The sequence below is a fragment of the Onychomys torridus genome, chromosome 1 (genome assembly GCF_903995425.1).
Source record: "Onychomys torridus chromosome 1, mOncTor1.1, whole genome shotgun sequence".
Lineage (NCBI taxonomy): Eukaryota > Metazoa > Chordata > Mammalia > Rodentia > Cricetidae > Onychomys > Onychomys torridus.
The window spans coordinates 67,575,934-67,595,732 of record NC_050443.1 but is presented as its reverse complement, the minus strand read 5'-3'; the positions used below and the strand labels follow the sequence as shown (position 1 = coordinate 67,595,732).

The 19,799-nt window shown below is 38.9% G+C and overlaps 1 protein-coding gene across 1 annotated transcript in view; it reads right to left on the bottom strand.

The window, feature by feature from the left end:
- Window positions 1–2,510: 2,510 nt before the first annotated feature.
- The window catches only part of Ctsc (cathepsin C), a 33,438-nt gene continuing 16,149 nt past the window's right edge, over window positions 2,511–19,799 (bottom strand). The window contains exons 3-7 of the mRNA XM_036208843.1: window positions 17,784–17,950; window positions 13,974–14,129; window positions 11,204–11,319; window positions 4,627–4,758; window positions 2,511–3,413 (exon numbers count right to left, since the gene is read on the bottom strand). Coding sequence (XP_036064736.1) covers window positions 2,911–3,413; window positions 4,627–4,758; window positions 11,204–11,319; window positions 13,974–14,129; window positions 17,784–17,950 — 1,074 coding nt within the window. The 3' untranslated portion in view covers window positions 2,511–2,910. The remainder of the gene's footprint in view (window positions 3,414–4,626; window positions 4,759–11,203; window positions 11,320–13,973; window positions 14,130–17,783; window positions 17,951–19,799) is intronic.

Genomic DNA, 19,799 nt, shown 5'->3' with positions numbered 1-19,799 from the left:
CTTTTTGGAGCCCACTCCCTATGATAGGATGCCTTGCTCAGCCTTCATGTAGAGGGCAGGGGCTTGGTCCTGCCTCAGCTGAATGTACCAGGCTTTGTTGACTCCCCATGGGAGGCCTTACCCTTTTGGAGGAGTGGATGGGGGGGATGGGTCAGAGGAGGAGAGGGAGGCGGAAAAGAGCAGGAGGAGGGATGGGAGGTGGAACTGCGGTTGGTACGTAAAATGAAAAAAATAAATAAATAAATGAAAAAATTTTAAAAAGAATTATCCAATTCACAGATGCAAAAACTAATGTATAGACAAGGTAAGGAAACTTCCCAGGATTTAGCAAATTGTCAGCCAGAACCAGGAAGATTCTGGACATTATGGCTCAGGGCTGTGCCAGAATTACAAAGCCCATTTCAATTTTTTTTCCCCTTTGTCCCACGGCCATCTTCTGTGGATTTTCTGGGCATGTGTTTAGGAAGGTTTACCAGAGACCTCAGTCTGGCTTTTCCAGAGCCCAGTGCCTGCAAACTATGACAAAGTGCTACTATAGACAAAGAATGTACAATGAACCTTCTTTGCTGCATGGCTCAGCAGTCTGGAAGGATGGTATGCCACTTAAGAGCTGTCTTTGCTGAATTCCATCAACCAAAATAGAGGGAGATGCTTTCTGCCTTATAGGAAAAGCTGCTCTCCCTGCCTCCAGTATAGATTAATCTTAACTTTGATTACAGAATACTTGTACAAGTATTTGAGTTCTTGTTCTTGATTCTTCCTCTGGTTGCCTGAAAAGTTAGGATCTCTTCAAATCATTGCTCTTAACTCAGCATGACTGTAAGAGGTAGTGCCCATAGCCAGTTAAATTCAAATCTATAATATGCCTTCTAAAATTTCCTGAAGTATTTAATGAATGTCAGCAATTATACTTTAGACTTCACACAGCCCTCACAAAGGAGAGAGGCAAGGCATTATCGAAGAATAAAATTATATTTGGTAACAATTTCAAAAACTGTGTGTCTTGTTGGAGGCCTACAAAGTAATGGTCTAAGTTACCTATGGCAGAATATCTGCTTCCTTATCAGCATGAGAATGTCAAAGACCTTTAGCAAACTCTAGGAAGTTCAGGAAGCTTAAACATGTACAGCTGGGCTTGGTAAAGAAAATCTGCAATCCTGGGACACAGAAGGCACAGTCAAGATTATATGTCAAAAGCTAGGCTCTGTCTAAAACACCAAATACCCAACAAACAAAAAACCTCAACAACATAAGTAACAAAAGGTGAATCCACAGTGCATGTTTCCATTGTTATTTTTCTTCAAGGGTAGAGAAAATGTCATTTTAGTCAACTGAAATTTAAAAAAAAAAAAAAATGATACCTGGGTGGCAGAGGCAGGCAGATCACTGTGAGTTTAAGGTCTATATAGCAAGCTCCATGCCAGCCAGGACTATATACAGAGACCCTGTCTCAAAACAAATAATAGGTTTAACAATAAAAGTCTTAGGACTCAGAATGCCAAGATAAGCTGCATATGCAGGTAACATCCCAGGTGATTAGACACTGGTGGTGCTCTAAGGTGCTCTGGAGTGGAGCCATGACTGTATTAGCTGCAAGACTCAGTATGCCTCTTGCCTTTTGTCTAAATTAGTCTCCATCTGTGTAAGGAGCTTAGGTGTCAGGACTACTGTGGTCTTTTTGAATCTCCAAATGCTTCAGTTTTGTGACGTTGCTGTAGAGCTCCAATTGCCTAATTTTCCTGTCACATTACTCTCAATAGATACCAACTGTTTACTTAGCATAGCAATTTCACATCATTGTGGAACATCCACAGAGGCCACAAAGGCTACTCAAATCTAAACAGTTAATATTTCAGTCATTAAGCTACTCTTATTCACCAGAAAAGGCCCACCAACATTTCCAAATGTAGAAGACACAGCACAGAAATAGTTTAAACATGCAGAGATTATCAAAACACCTTCGTTATTTCCTGCATGGATTTTTAGGGTTCACTGGGTATCCTCAAAAGATACTCCTTGTCATAAGTTTAAAGGTTTATGTTTTGCTTTATTTTTACTTATGTGTGTGTTCACTTGTGTGCAGAAACACAAGAATGTGCAGAAGCCAGAGGTGAGAGTTCAACCTTGACTGTAGCTTCTCAGGAACACTGTCTAACTCCATTTTGACATAGGTCATTCAGTGACCTGGAACTTGTCCACTTAACTGTACTGGCTGACCAGTGAACTCCAGGGATCCGCCTGTTTCTGCCTCCCCCGTGCTGGGTTTACAAGTGTGTCAGCATATCTGGCTTGTTTTTCTGACATGGATCCTGCAGACTGAGCTCAGGCTCTCATGCAGGCACAGCAAGCACTTTTGCAGCTGACCCACCTTCCCTGCTCCCCAGCTTGTTCTCTACATGAAATATTTTCAATGTCTTTCCTCCTTCAAGAAATACTTCCATGGGACATAAATGCTTCTAAAAGTCAGTGAAAAAAATTCTCTTAAACACACAGAAATTCCATAGGACTGACTGAAAGAAAATTTATTTAATAGTCCTTGAAAAAAAATTAACTATCGTTGTCATGTTTTCATGTGATTTTGTCATTTTAAAAACAAACCTGCACTTTTACATGGATTTTTTTTTGTTTTTAATGAAACATCTGGTGGTATTGTAGATGACCAGCAAAAATCATTATTTGACAACTTAACCATTGCTCACAAAAGTCTTACTTAATCAAGTCGTTTAAAAAGTAGTTCAGTGGTTGGTAGAGAGAATACTAAAACAAACAAGAGTAGTTTTAAATTCAAAGGTGAACATCTTCGTAGAAACCTAGTGGTATGCTTCTGAAATTGCTCTCGTAGAAGTCTCAAGCCTGTGACCAAATCTTTAGGAACAGTGAAGACCCATATGAAAGCCTGGGAGCTACACCCTACAATTTAGGAATCGGTGTGGCAGCCACTGCTATGCTCTCAATTGCACACTCATCAGTTCCTCTGCGGATCCGGAAGTAGCCACTTTCACCCCACTGAATGCCCCAGCTGTTCTTTACAATCCAGTAGTCTAGACCAGTGTCTGGATCGCGTCCATAGCCCACAAGCAGAACAGCATGATTTGTCAGCTCAAAGGGGTTGAAAGGGTCTCTCAGCCCGGTGTGGTGATAGACTCCACTGTGGTAGTGCAGGAAGTCATCATGGACTTCAAAGGCAACTGCCATGGGCCCGTGTTGGACCAGCTCAAGCTTCATTAGGGCTTCATTGCAGCCACCATAGAAACCACCCACGTAGTAGTACTCAGAAGTATAGTAGCGGAGGCAGTTGTCCTTTGGTTTGCATGGAGCATCTGTGGCTGTGTAGGGGAAGCAGTTTTCTTCCACCACCCCAAAATCTTGGGCATACTTTCCTGCAATGAGGTATGGGAACCCACCATCACAACCTAAGGATGAAAACACACATGGTTATTACACTTCTGCTAGGCCTTGCTTTGTTCTTCTCTGTTCTCTGGAAGTTTTCCTGAATTTAAACATAATTTCATTCTTCCTTTCTTGGCCACTCATCTAATAGTCCCCCCAACCATATGTCTTCAATAGTCATTTATTTAACACTTAGTAAAGAATAGAGCTACTCTAGCATAGTGGTTGAGTGATGGAGGCTCTGAAACCAAATAGGTTCAACCCCAAAAGTCTGTGAACCATTTAACATCTCTGCACCTCTGCTTTCTCATCTGTAAAATGTAGATGATGAGAGCACCATGCCTCAATGTTTAGTTATTTTACATAAAAACAATCACTTTAGTAGGTACTGTCATTGCCATATAGCTACACACACACACAGAGACGTATACACATACTCCTTCTCAAGCAAATCTCCAATCTCCATCTTTACCCTAGACCTATGACACATATCAATAGCCTTGTACCTCTCATCAATATAATTATTTAACTTTTGTTTTTGTTGCTTAATTGTAAACTTCATGAACATAAGGATAGTTTTGATATCCTACACCCTCCAGTGCCTAGACTTCACAATATGGTATGTAGGATTTCATACATATGTGAAAGGCTCACTGATGTCATTCACCAGCAGTTTCACTGGCGACCTAGAAACATCCCAGTGGCCACATCTAGGCTGGCATCAGAAAACTTGAAAGTGGAAGTATTTTAAATAGCATTTCTTTCTAAATCCTATCTAAATCTTTTGTATAGCCTGTTCTGAAAGGCTAAGTATAGAATGCTAAATTTTCTTAAAAACAGATACTACAGCTTTAGTAGAAACTGGATTGTAGGAAGACACCACGCTTGGAACCTAAAGCTGCCATGGTTAAAAGCTGTAGGATTTCCCTAAGAAAATTTGCTCATACTCATTTTCTGCTTTTGAATAAGGTCTGCGCCTGATTTTTACAGTTTTGTGCACATGTAGGTGATGTTGGAAGAAGCAGTACTCACTTGATATATTGACATCTTGCTATAAGATGTAATAGATTCCATGATAAACTGTCTACTGATAAGTGACGGGGCCAGATTCCCACCAGGGATCTCTGACTATAGACCCTGTACTTTTCTGTTATGCTACCCCTTTACTTTTGCCAGTGATGGTTGCTGACATGCAGTCAAATAGCTTATAACATAGCTCTGACATACAGCATTTACCTTGGGCATACTTGCTACAAGATACAACCTCCTGAGGACTCAGGATTGGGGTCTGAGTATTGTTGGTTAATATACGGATTCTGGCTTCTAGCATACCCATAGAGGCAAATGAGTAGCAGCTTCCACAAGATTCTGTAGATGAAGAAAAAATTATATATAAATATATATATATATATATATAAAATGCATATTATTTATTTGTAGTTTTACAAAGAAACATGAAAACCTGAGTGAATGAAACACCTTAATATAGGACTTATAATAAAAGTTTTTCATAAATATTAGTACAATATAGAAGACTCAGTTCACAAGCACCAAACCTGAGATATTTCTTGATAGTAAAGACTGGATGTCTATAATAGTGTTCACCAACAGACTGAGGAAAATATGATGGGGCACATATGAGCTAAACTTTAAAAAAAAAAAAAAAAAAACTCTAATGCATTAGAAAGTTTGAGTTCACATAAAAATCATGCTCAAATTCCAAGCTCTGGTTCTAGGAGTTGAGGAGAGTCCTCTTGAGTGGGATTAGTGTCCCGTAAAAGATGTTCCATAACTTATTGGTTAGGGCCAAATGAATTTATTAGAAGCATCTGCTTTGAAGACAGTTGCCATTGCAAGAAAAGGAGAAGAGCTGTATTATAAGATAATGAACATGAACAATGTTATTTTTCTGTGTTTCTTCAAATTACATGGGCAAAAGAAATAGCAATTTAACAAAATATTATAAAACTGGACTTCCTCTTGTTATAATTTTTAAACAAGTGAATATACCTTTATATTTCTGTTGTCACACAGCCTCTCTCATCTTCGCCATTGCTACAAAGATTACATGGAAATATGCCTATACTAAATTCAAGATAAAACCAGTTCTGCACAAGATGTATATCATGCAATTTATTATATTAGTTTCACAAAACTCTTAAAGTACTAAGAGTTCCACCATGAATCTAAAGATTTATGAAGTCAATTTAACTAATTTTACATATAGAGATATCTTTAATAAATCTGATTATTAATAATTTGGTAACTACATTCTTTACAGAAAAGCCCTGTGAAAACTATTATGCTTTTAAATGTTAGCAGGAATACTGCTTTTCCTTCTTCAGGTAATGATTTATGAAACCCCTGGAGGCAAAGAAAAGCCAGGACACTGTTCAAACTCCACCATCATAAATGCTGTTTGAAATACTTAGCTTGTTTTTCCTCGCACTAAACTTGGTATCTCCTCAAGTGCTCTTTATCTTGCCACGTGACACCGGAAAGGAGCTTAGTGAATGTTTGTGGAAAGAATGAGTCAAGAGATAACAAGAAGGCACATTTTTGCAACCCAGAAATGAAGTAAATTCAAGGCAAACTGTCAACCACTTAATTCTAAGCTCTAGAGGAAGCAGAACTTTGGGTCCTAATGTGAGTTTCCTTACACAAGTCACAGTGCCACAAGGCCTTGAATCCAATCTACCAAGAGCTTCATTTCTTCTTAACTACTGTCACGTCTGATGTTCCCACAAATTCTCCCTTCTAAAGTCTCATATTTCTTCATGTTACATACTGCTCTTGCTGCTGAGGGACCATCTAAATTATGAAGATGAGAAAATAAACAGCTGTAATGGTGACTTAGAAGTCACTACTATACAATCTACTCACTTGAGAACTGAGGCCTAGAAACTGCAGCAATGACCTGAGACCATCGGCTAACCCAGTGGTTCTCAACCTGTGGGTTGTACCTCCTTTGGGGGGATCCAAGAACCCTTTCACAGTGGTAGCCTAACACCAATGGAAAACATGGGTAGTAACAGTATGATTCATAACAGTAGCAAAATTACAGTTATGAAGTATCAACGAAAATAATTTTATGGTTGGGACTCACCACACCATGAGGAGCTGTATTAAAGGTTACAGTGCTAGGCAGGTTGAGAACCACTGTGCTAATCAATAGCAGATGTTAGTACTTCATTTTCTCTTCATGCTGGGCTAGTGACCTTTGCATTGTTTTTTAATCACTGTACTTTTGAATCACTATTTTGTTTATTCAAGAATAGAGGATAAGCTCTGTAAAGGGAGAGACTGTCTATTATTTACATTATCCACAGAACTACAAAGAAAATCACATATTTTTTTTCTTATTTGGCTTTTTTTCTTTTTAAAGTCTGTTTCAGATTATCTTTCCTTGTCACATAATCACTACATAGAAGATTAACTTCAACTTTACGGTTTCCAAATCATCTAGAAAATACTTCCTTGGGACTCTTCCTTTAAACAAGGGATCTCAACGAACAGATAGATGTGTGACCAAATAACCCAAGTCACTATTACTCTCTGGAGACACCTAAGTCCTATAAGCCATCCAGCTTCCCCAGCTTGTAACAGCCATGGAGATAAAGCCTGTAAGTATTAATCGTTAAACTCACATTATCTGATCATCCACTAAGACAGGAGAGACAGGTCACAAGAACAGCTCGTGACCCAGAAATGCTTTGTTTTGAAATCACAGGAATCTGAAAATCTCCTTTAGGTTCCTGACTTTCTGGGAAGATTGTCAACTTGCTCTCTGGGAAGATATTTATTGCCTCCTTTCTAACAAAAAATCCAGTCTAATTCCAAAAGGAACATAGTATGTAAGGCAACTATAAAGCAATAAATAAGAAGGGGCCTGTCTCTCAGAAAGCACTGCATGTGACCCCACTTCTACAAGCTCTGCCTGTGACGGCACTTCTACAAAGAGACAAACCATGGTGACCACCTAGTGCGCATCCTCCCGCAGTGGGTAACACACTGCAGTAGCACAGAAGAGTCACAGTTCTCGCCTCTCTAGCTGTGTTCCTCCTTAGCCATGTGACCCAGAGCAAGTCACTTAGCCTCTGGCAGTTCTTTTCATTTTAGTGCAGAGATAGATTAGGTGGAGCGAACAATGTAAGGGCCTTGCCTTCCTTCTCTAATGGACATTTATAACCAAGACTTCAATAGAGCGGATTCCAAACACCAGGAAAAGCCTCCACAGTACCTAATTGACCCTAAGGAACCACTCTCGTTCTCCCAGAGACAGCCAGACCGAGTGGAAAACGAAGTGAACCCATCTCACTCAGCTTTCTCTCTCCTCTCCCCACTTCCACCTCAAAGGCAATCTAGGTAGAAGGTCTTTTTAGAGCTGTTTTAAAGTGTAAATGGAAGACTTCATTTGTCTTTCCAATATTGCTTTTTTCATTCATTTTAATTTGTTCATAATTTTTCAAGAGATGTTGTGGACTCCTTTAACTATGGCTGATTTGGAATTCTGTATTACATAGAAGACTGGTATTATGAAAATGGGACATTTCAAAGTGTCTCAATTAATAGGAAGGGAAAAGAATAAGTGTCTTTGCCACTCGGAAGTATGAGAAAAATATCACAAAGCAGAAGAGGATCTTCTAAGTGGATTTTTCCCTCCAGCACCTGCTGTGACAGAGCAGGTAAGAGACTGACTGAAAGTAATCAATCCACAAATGACGTGTGTCTTGAAATTGCCCTCCATTGGTACAAAGCATATTTACAGCACACAAAGAATCGGGGGATTTGGGGACATAAGAGCTCTTACCAATCTCCCAGGAAAGCAATGTCAAAGAACTTTCTTCAAAATGTCTCATTTCTTCCCCCTGTGTTACAGTCTCATCTCACACATGGTGGGTAAACACTACCCTCCCCCCAAAAAAAAAATTCCACAATTCTCTTATTAATGTGATTATCATGTTGTACTTTGATGTTTTGCTTGTCCAGCCTTCTAAACTCACTCTTGGGGATGAGAGCTGTTAATATTTAAATACTCTGCTATTATTAAAGGGCTTCTTAGAGGACAGAGAGGGGGCTTAGTGGGTAAAGCATTTGGTATGCAAACACAAGAACCTGAGTTCAGACTGCCAGGACCCACAAGAAAGCTGGGTGTGGCAACACAATTCTGTAACCACAGAACTGGCCACAGGCTGGCCAAAATGGTGAGCATCAGGGTTGCTGAGAGATGGTGTTTCAAACAATAAGGTGAAGTGTGATGAGAAAGACACCCTCAGCAACCTGTGGTCTCCACACACACAGGTGAATTCAACCATACACACACATACATGTGCATACATTACACATGCACATATACAAAAGCTTCCAAACATAGAATAAATTACTAGAAGCAATGAGAGATGCAGCATCAAAGCATTAGCAGCTCACATTATTTACCAGTTGCTATGCACCAGGCTGTCAATAATGAAGTCAGCACAGGACATTCCTTACTTCTGTAATCCCTCAAGTAGGCATAGAGACTCTCTTTCAGGGTTCTACTCCTGTGGTACACCACCACAACCAAAAGCATTTTGGGGAAGAAAGGGTTTATTTCATCTTAAACTTCCAGGAAATGGTCTATTAGGAAGGTAAATCAGGGCAGGAACTAATGCAGAAGCCATTGAAGAGGTCTGCTTACTGGCTTGCTTTTTACATCTTGCTCAGCTTTTCTTATAGTACCCAGGCCCACCAAGTTCATGGGTGGTACCTCCCACAGTGATCTGGACCCTCCCACATCAATAATCAATCAAGAAAATGCCCTACAGGCTTGCCCACAAGCTGGTGGAGGCATTTTCTTTTTTTTTTTCAACTAAGGCTCCCTCTTGAAAAGACTCTAGTTTGTGTCAAGTTGGCACAAAACTATCCAGCACCGGATCTATTTGCTGGTCAGGTAAGTTTCAATCCTCTTCAGGCTGAGTGACTGATTAGAACACTCATGATTCTAGGGAATTGTTTGAGAGTCCACCATCTCTTGGGCTCTCATTAGTGGCACCAACCATTATTTACATACTCCTGCTGTAATCTGACCTAATATTTGGTTATAAGGTAACTTCTTTGGAATGCATGAATTAACTAAGTTAATAGCAAACCACTAACTTCCCTTAACCCCAAAGCCAAGAACATTACCAGAGAACACCTGAATTTCACAGTCAAGAGTTGCCATCTTTGCTGTAGCACACCTATGTGATGCTCCTATCAACACATTTGGCAAATGCACTCATTTATAACTTGGTCTTGTTCTGTGACTATAAAATATTGTGTCTGAAATGGAATGGTCCCCCTACCATAGAATGTGTCACTCAGAGAAACCTGAATTCATGTTCCCAGGCCATAGTCACATATTTATATCAGAATGAACTATTCTCTTTTTATTTGGGGGACAAGGCCTTTTTTATGTGTCAAAAAGTTTGTTGATCAATTACTTGCCATTTTAATTCATTTTCCTCTTTAGGAAATGGCAAAGGTAAAGGATTGCTGAATGTAACCCTTCTCTAGAGGCAGTAAGCCTCAGGGAGTTAAGGGAGAACACCCCTGACATCAAATGAAGGACATCAAATGAAGTCTTTTGGACTGGGTGAAGCCAAACTTGATCAAAACTTTGTACACTCAAAACCCCTTCAATGAGGATGAAACTTGAAGTGCATGCAATTAATGGTAAGATGTGGAAAATGTTAATATATTTGTAGAAAAAAGGAAGAATTTATCTTTCAAAATCATACATGTGTAATTATGATCTTCATTGATTAAAAACTATGCATAATTTATTTGCTACATTGAAAAATATTGAAAATTTGAATATTTCCTCAAATTTTTAGGGTGTATGTAGAGTTAGTCATTCTCCTTTAGCAAACTTGCAACATCTACAGACAAAACCGTTTTGATATTGTTGATGTCCTATATTTCATCGTAACTAACAAGTAAATTATCTTCAAATTGAACATGTACATTCTTTTACCTGCTGAGTGTCCTTAATTTACCAAATCTGCAATCTAACATGTTAACAAACTTTGAAACTTATTTTAACATCACAAAACTTTTCAGAAAGCTTTATGTTTTGGAACATTTCAGATTGGTTACATAACCTGTATTAATGAGTTTCTGAGCAATGGTTGAGTAAAATTTAGGAAAGTAAGGTTTTCTGTTATCATGTGCAGTTAAAGGAAGTTTTAAAATTGCAAAGCTAAATCAACTCACAACTTAGGAAGCTGAGTTAATCCATTCCATCAGAAGCCATATTTTGATATAAAGTGAATTAAAAAGGTCCCTATACCACTCATGATGGGAGAAACATAAGGGCAGACAGCAGAAGAGATTCAACAGACCAGTTTATCTTCCACTGGAAAGAAGACCAGTTTCATTGCATACAATTATTTCTTCCCCAAAAAAGTGTCTCCTAGCAGCCAGGTAAATGACTCCTACTAACCACTCCAATGAAATCTATTGAGAAATGCTGAACTCAGCTAAAAAGATTATTTTTAGTGAATTTGGTCATCTATGCAAAAGAAGGGAATAAGAATACAAAGGCTACATTTTTGTTTTTTAATACAGGATCACACTCTACAGTGCAGGCTATCTACCAATTGGCAGTCCTCCCTCCTCAGCATCCATGACATATGCTACCACACTTGGCCTCCATCTGTATACTAAAGTAGAAAGACCATGACCACCCCTTTCCTGTATCCCTAAATCCATCTTAGAGCCTAATACACAATGAGTATTCAATTACCAACGGCTTGAGATAACTTGATGAAACTCAGTCTTTTGTTAGTTTTACCTTGGTTTCGAACAGGGCTAACAAAATTGACACCATGGACATTTCTCCAGTCCCAGGATTCTGGCAAATTTAAAATCTGTTTCTGTACTTCAGCAGTCATCGGGGCAGGTTTAGGTCTAGAATGGAAATATGTATTTAATACCAACATAAAGTCTTTCCTGAGAAGGTAATCTTCCAACCTCTGATTCCAAGATTTAAGCCACCAGAGTAGCTAGTGTCTTCTTTGAGGTCCAAAGAGCACTAGCCCCATGAGTGGCCATTACACAATGTGTCAATTACATAACCCGGCTGCACACATAGCTTTCAGTTACTGCAGATTTTCAGGATCTAGTCATTTTCCTTGTACAGTAAAGCTACTTTTAGTATGCTTGAACAGTTACATTCTCTTACTTTTGGGAGATGTTGGTCAAGAAAGGAGATATAAGTTAAAGGTGTTCATTACAGGGTCCAGAGAAAACACTGGACTAACTGGTGTTTGACTAAAGAGGTAGTGATGGCTTCACACTTACTATGTGACATTCTCCAAAGAACTTTAATATCACAAACTACTGTTTATTCTTAAGAAGATAGATATACTTATTGTAAAGAATTTTTATAAAAATTTGAATAATAATAATAATAACAACTGAAAAATAAAGACATACTTATAAATGGTAGCTATAGTAACTACTACCACCATCACACATGTCACTATGAGTATTAAATAAGATACTGACGGTGTGAAATGATTTCCTGGCACAAACTTTACATTGAATTGCTAACTTTCATCTTCCACCCCATAAGGAAGAGCATTTAGCCATAACACATGCATGCTAAAGAAACTCAAAAGTTGGGAAGCAATGTAATATGGGCACAAACAGAAAAAGAAGGAGAAGTTTAAGGGTACTAACATGAGAACTAGAATCACGTTACAGATACCAGCCATCATGTGGTCTTAATGCCTTGGGCCACAATGCTTTAGGAATCTGGGGCAATGTCTGTGTCAGAATGAATGTCGGTATCCAGGGAAATCTCTGTATCAGAGAGTTGCTTAGAAGTGAACATGTGAGTGTGAATGCAGCAGTTCCCTGGATTCCTAAGTCTCTGCTTAATAATATTTGAGACTTTCTACTACACAACTACATATTTACAGCAGGATCAACTTACATATAGAAGTTCTACTGGAAATTAAGCAGTCAGACTTCCATATTTGCTTGAATATTTTCATCTCCATATGACTTGCGTCTTTATCTTAAACTTTCTATGGCTCTCTAGTGGTGATAACTTTTCACAAAACAAGGGTTAATGTGTCAACATAGTCTAAGAGAATAAATGGTCCCACTAAAACACAGCATGTAACACATGACAAAACTAGTTTGAGGCTCACACTCTCAGACAGAGCAAGCTCCTGCCTCTACTGCTGATTTTCTCTGCTTCAAGTTTCTGTTAAACAAGTCTCAACGTGTTTTCACAGACACATTAGGACTCTGCTTAGAGAATCCCAGAAGGGGATACTACAATACATTCCTTGTTCCAATTTCACCAACCAGAACAGCTCATACACTAGAAGCCCCTAGAATAGGCTTTGAGAAATATCATAGAACAGTCTTTGAGAAAGGGGCAGATTATGGGATAGCTGTCATTAGTTGGACTAGAAAAAGTCCACAGTGTCTCATAGTTGAAATTTTCCATTGAATCTGACTCATTAGTCCATAAACAAAAAAGTTAATCTCAGCTGGTTCAAAGAGCTGCACCATTGGTGGCTTATTTCAGTTATTTAAACAACAACAACAACAACAACAAAAACAGACTACAAATATCCAGAAATTAATCTTTGAATGTTCTGAGAATGGAGGAATATTTTCATATATTAAGAGAAAATAATCATCACAAATATCTTAACAACCTCATAAGTTCCCTATAGGTCTCTAGTTCCTTTGTCTTTAGCCATGTTGGCTTCTCCTGAACAAAGGTTTGGCATCCCAGGAATAGCCTCCGATGATTAACAAATGCTAAGGAACCACACATGCACTCCTAGATCCAGCCTCAGTTCTAGAAAGGGAATGCAGATTGCTCACATTCTCTTTCACAGAAATACAGAACAGTATATATAATTTCCCAAGGCAGGAAGATGAGGTAGCCAAAGAAGAGATGGCAAACGCAGCAAAGCTGTGGCGACGGAGGTAAGGAAGGGGTGGAGGTGGATTGAGAAATAAGAATTATTATTTTTTCCCTGAACCTTAAAACACCTCGATTTTCAGATTTTTCAGTGGCAAACTTGACAGTTATTATTAGCCAGCTGAGAGATATCTGAGGGAGCTGCAGTGGTGGCATAAAATGGAGGTAAAATGAAATTAAAATTCTCAAGAATGTTTATCATTGTTTTGAAAGCAAGTCATGTACTAGACACAGTTATGGTCCTCGTTAGATGACCTGGGATAGCAAGGGTGAGTCTACTCATTAGATTGATTGGGGTCTGTAACAGCTGTAGCTGGGGACAGGGAAGTGAAACTGGCAACATATCAAAGAATGGATAAAAATGACAATAAGGAGAAGAGATAAGACAAGACACAGGAATAAAAGGAATGAGATAGGATGTAAACCAACAGCACAGGAAAGACCCCAAAACACGACTTTGACAAATGTGAACAAATATGAAGGAAGGTGGAGGAAAAAAAGAAAATAAAAATCTCAATAAATTAAAAGATGGGCCATCCAGGGGGGCTTGAGTGGATGAGGGTGACCTTCAGTACTGAAGTTCTTACTAGTGACAGGTAGTGACACGTGTTACCTTGGGATCCTTTGGCTATGGCCACCACTTCTCCTGATCAGATCTCTTAGGCTCAGTTTCTCATATTCCTTGTATGTGGTTGCAGTCCAAGACTTCTGCACACTATTGATGGCCTTCACGAAACTGTGGTCATAACTGTAGAGCCTACTGGAGTATCTGTTGACAAAGGGACATAGTTTCAGATCTAGTCTTTCCAGTAAAAGTACTCTCCAAAAAAACTGATACTCACACTAAGTGTCAAGATGGGGAGTGGTGTAATCTTTTAGGAACAGTTGGCAACAGAAAAGAGCTGAAAGCTGTTATGTCCACATTAACCAAGCAGGATGGGTACCAATATTCAGTAGAATACTTATGTACTAGTGATAGATTGGAAGCAATCTAGATCAATGTTCTAAAGTAAGGAATTTATTAATGTAATGGTACTTTATTTATTTGTATTTCATGCTAAGAAAATGTATAGTATATTATTTAGTGACATAAAGAGAATTTACAGTATATTAATTTTCAAAAGGTAAAGTTTATACAGAATTAATCCATTTTTTAAAAAGTATATAAATATATATATATATACACACACACACATATATATATATATAAATTCTTTATAAAGCCATATTTATTTTTGTAGTTGGCATAAAAACACTATCTTTTCTTCATGCTGCATTTATTTATTTATTTATTTGTTTATTTATTTATTTATTTACTTTTTGAGGTAGGCTCTGAACTCAAAATCATTAAATATCCAAAGGTGACTGTGTACATCCTGCTCCCCAAGTCTCCACTTTCTAAGGGATGGATTATAGGCAGGAGGCATCACACATGGTTTATGCAGCGCTGAGTGCTGAATCCAGGGCTACATGCATGCTAGGCAAGTACTCTACCCACCAATCCAATCCTCAGCCCCTACATGTGCCCTTTTAAAGTGCGTATTTATAATATGTTATATGAACTAGAGAGGAGAACAAAAAGTGTATGTAATGTACACATTTTATAAATACACACTCCTAAATATTATTCCATACAGGTGTTTTATACCCTTAATATTAAAAACTGGGGTCAGCAGCAATAACTGAGAACTCTGAAGCAATGTGGACAATACTGAACTCAGATCCTTGAAATCAGAATCTGAAATAAGTTCCCCATGCGATTCATAGAAACATTAACATGAGAATCATTTGTCTACCTTGTGTGAAATGCTTGGCCACAGACGTAAAAAAACATAGCACATGTCTTTTTAATGTTACTTATTCACTGAATTCCAACATTTGTCAAACCTGTGTGTCAATGGACAATTCGATAAGCGGCTGTTACTCCCATACTAAAACACTCTATGGTTTGAGCAAATGTAACCCAACGTTCAAGACTTTCACCAACATTCAATTACATGAAATCAGATGTGCCCAACCCAAGCGACACCCAATTTAGGCACTCTGTAAACTTTTCTGTCACATTTCATTTCACATTTGTAAGAGAGTATTTTGATAGAATCAAGGAAACAGAGAACACTGCAAAGAAAAAAAAAAAAGTGCACCCATGCTGATAACCATTTTATCAAAGTTCTTTCCACTTGCTGCACAGTGTGACAGCAGAGGAAACTTTATTAGATAAGCTACGAAGCTGCTCCAGCCTTATTTCTGACCTTAATCCAACAGTAAAAAGAAGCTACAGAAGGTTTTTTTGTTTTATTTCTTTAGAGAAAGAGTAAATTTGAAAATGTATGTGAAATATTTTAAAATACTGTCTACCAAATTTTCTGGTTTTCCCAGACTATTAAATTTTTGAGAAGCATTGCTTCCTACTTTTCTTGCTTAATCATAAATAGCTAGGAGAGCTTTACATACTGATATATGCATTAGAGTAATGACAGGGTGCTTACAGGTCAAGGAGATTTAAAAAAAGATCAAGTCAGTCAACATTCCAGTATAGATGGGGTGGGACTCATGAGACCACACCCTTAACTGAGGAGCTAAAGGCAGCTGATGGCTGGAGGGGGAGGAGGGTCAATTTTCTTCATGGGTGTGGCCTCAGAAAAGTTGCCCAGCCTATGTGCATACAAGCAGCTCAAATTGGACTCAGTGAGTTATAATGGAACAAAAAAAAGAAATGGATATGAAATATGAAAGGACCATGGGAAGTTGGTCTGGAAGAAGTTGGAGTGGATGAATGGTGGGTAGATCTGAGAAAAACACACTATGTACATGTACATAATTCTGAAAGAATAGATATAAATAAAAGATAATAATGTATCCAGTATTAGGTAACAGATCACTAAGAGCTGAAAGAGATCCTAAAGTTATTTGATCTCAAATGTCTATTTAAGTATAAGGCATTGCAGGGGAGAATCTTCACTAAATAGCGCAATGTTTTTGAAAGATCGAATCAGGCCTACCAGTACATAGCACACCAGAAAGGATACAAGGTGAACAGCTTATAGGAGACTATGATGCTAAAGAACCATGCCATAGGAGCTGGAGAGCTGGTGCAGTGGTTAAGAGCACAGACTGCTTTTCCAGAAGACCTGGGTTCGATCCCCAGCACCCACATGGCAACACACAATCATTTGTAACTCCAGCTTTAGGGGATCCAATGTTTTCTTCCGGCCTCCAGGGGCATCAGGCATGTATGTGGTACACTGATATAAATGCAGGAAAAACACCAATACACATGTAAAAATAATGAAAAAATCTAAAAAAGGTTTATAACAAAAAAAAAAAAAAAAAAAGGAAGAAAAGAACCACGCAACATAAATCTACTTAAACATTGAACTCAAAAGGAGAGTTGGATCAGTTTCCATTTTGGTTTAGTCCTCTGAGCGATAAGAGTAAGTCATCTCTCCAGTCAAATCTTCCATTACCTCTCTGCTGCAGGCGTTCCTCACCGAGGTCACTTGGCTTTGAATGTTTGGTTCATGTGTACTTCCAGTGGCTTTTGCAGCTAAACCAAATGGGAAAGGAAATAATACTTGATCTCCCTCTTGCAAAACTAATCATGTCTGAAAATTGTTGTTTGTTAGCAGACACCTGAACGAAAATAGAAACTGCATTTTATAGGCTGAATTTTATCCCTTGGAAAGGGGAGGGAAAAATATTGCAATTCCATTATAATCTCAGATAAATAAATAAATAAAAAGCCATGCTTAAAACCCTTACCTCCAATGTCTCAGCCTGAGATTGGATTTGGAAACAGGTCTTTAAAGAGGTCATAAAGGCTAAATGAGATCACTGGTATGGGCTCTGGTCTAGCTTTCCGAGGGTCCTGAGATGAAAAGTATGGATACAGCAAAGAAGGCCAAGTGAGCAGACTGTGAGGAGGAGCCAGCAGCAAGTGAGGAGAAAACCAAGTTCTAGACTTCAAAACTCACAGCAACACTCTCCATTAGGCCACCCAGTCTTCTCCGTGACAGCCTGAGCAAATAACACACCGCAGAAGATACCAGGAACTTTACTTACAGTTGTTTGTTTTGTTCACAGTTTGTTGAGTTCCAACTGAACCCTCATGGTAGCATCATCATATCCATATATTAGTCAAGACGTTACTATACCACAGCAGTGAAATGATTTTTCTTTACTAGTAACTTGCAGTTCTGTCCCTTTGATCATGTTTTTATTTTTAAGCATTCTCTGTTCCATGTGGGTGCAAAATGTGTCAAGATACCACTTATTTTTTTTTTGTCAATTCCATCAGTCTGCATCTATTTCCAGGGCCGTTTTATATAACCCAGCTAAGCTCATAAGCCAAAATTACAATGTCTGCAAATGAACACACTCACATTGTACATACCATAAAACAAAGTCCCTTGCCACAACTCACTTTTCCTGGAGACTTCCAAGGTGTGCCACATTCACATTCGCCTTCTCTGAAGGACTTCCTACCTTCTTACCAGCAAAGCAAGCCCAGTTCCGGCCCAGCACATCGTGGACCCATCCGGTCATGGTCTCATGGCAATAACTGACCACTGTGCTGCCCTTGACTTCATACTGCAACCAAATGAAAAAAAATGAAAGACTAGTGAGTTACACCTCGGCTCGGCTCTCAGGTCCATTTCTCTGGTTCCCATTTACCCTAAAGATGCATTGTGGCCCTCTGGCAGCCAAAATAAAAACTTTACTTTAGCTGATGGTGTTCCAATAATTATTCTAGAAAGCAGAGAGATCCGTTTTTGTAAGACTAGCATTTGCTGACCACCAAACAAGACGTACTCTAGGAAGGAAAGAATGGCTATGGAAAAAGCTCACCTACTTAAAGCAATTATCATATCCCAGGCAGTTTGCATGTATTTCCCACAATCAGTCTAGGAAGAAATAATAAACAGTCCTTTATTTCCATGACCATTCAGGGAGAGTCATCATTCCTCCTGAAGGCCACAGGACTGTTACATGGCAGGAACAGGGTTTTCCTCCTCTGTTTTTTTGTCAGAAGAGGCTCCCATCAGTAGACTATAAGAACAGATGACAAATGTTTCCTGTGCAGCTAAACAAAATCTACTTCTGATGTTAATCTCCTGGTGTATTAGAATATGCCCATTACTGGGCACTTAATTACTGTCTCCACTTTATTTCAGTAATATGGAACTTTGCATAGTTCCATGCTACCACTGAAAGAACACTATGCAAGCCAGGCGGTGGTGGCGCATTGAAAGGGTATACGGTGCTGGTTTCTGGTGCTGGTTACCACGTGGAAAGGTCACAGTCATGACAGAACCCAGTGGTACCTTTTAGAGCTTTATTAGGAGAAGGAGAGAGAGACAGAGACAGAGACAGTGAGAGGTGCAGAGAGAGAGCATGGGGGTGCATGTCTGGCTTTTTGGCTGGGACGTAATAAGCCATAAGAGACTCCAGCTGCAAATATGCAGAATCCTTATGTGCTTGCCTTTAATCCCAGCACTCAGGAGGCAGAGGCAGGTGGATTTCTCTGAGTTCGAGGCCCGCCTGGGCTACAGAGTGAGTTCCAGAAAAGGCTCAAAGCTACACAGAGAAGCCCTGACTTGAAAAACAAAAACAAAACTAAACTAAACAAAAAGAACACTATGCAGTGACAGACCCAGGTTTGAATTCAGACGCATTGGCTCTAACAGCTCCATGACTTTCACATAAAGACATCTCATCCAAAGGAGAGCATGGCCAGAATGAGCGAGGAGGAAGGCAGGCAGAAAGAAGAAAGACACGGGCATAGGTTTAACTTGTAGAAATGTGAAAGATTCTACTAGGTCACATTTATCTGTAAAACAAGGACACCAGAAAAAAAAAAAAAAAACACACCCAAAAGTGTAACGCTGGGACTCAGGGATCCAGTGTAAGTTGATATACATGTCCTCAAACGGATGAGCATATCGTATCTGGTGGACTCTGCCACACGGCTTGACTTGTCATTGTTGAGCTTAATAAAAACATTTTTGACACAATTGTTTCTAACTCACAATGTACTTATCAAGATTTCAGCCAACTTGAGAGACAGCCATACTGAACTATATAAAACTCTGTTATTGGTAGACTAAATCTTGGTGAGCCTATACAATACACCCTGAATTCCCTAGACTTTAATCATGTTTTTCTTTTAGGTACTAGTTTGTGTTCATATTCATTAGTCTTCTCTTGTTTGCTAAGACAGGCCAGGTAGGCCTCGGAGGGCCAATGCTGACTGAAGAATGTCCTGAAATGTTTTAAGAGCCTCGAAATTTTCCTTGCAGTGGAGCATCGCTCTCTATCTCCATCTCCCTCTGTAGCAGAACGTCAGTAAACATTTACTGCAGTATAATAGAAAAGTAGAAAGAGAGAAGGCCTAAAATGTTTCAAATGTAGAAATTGAGAACATTTTTTATTAACTAAT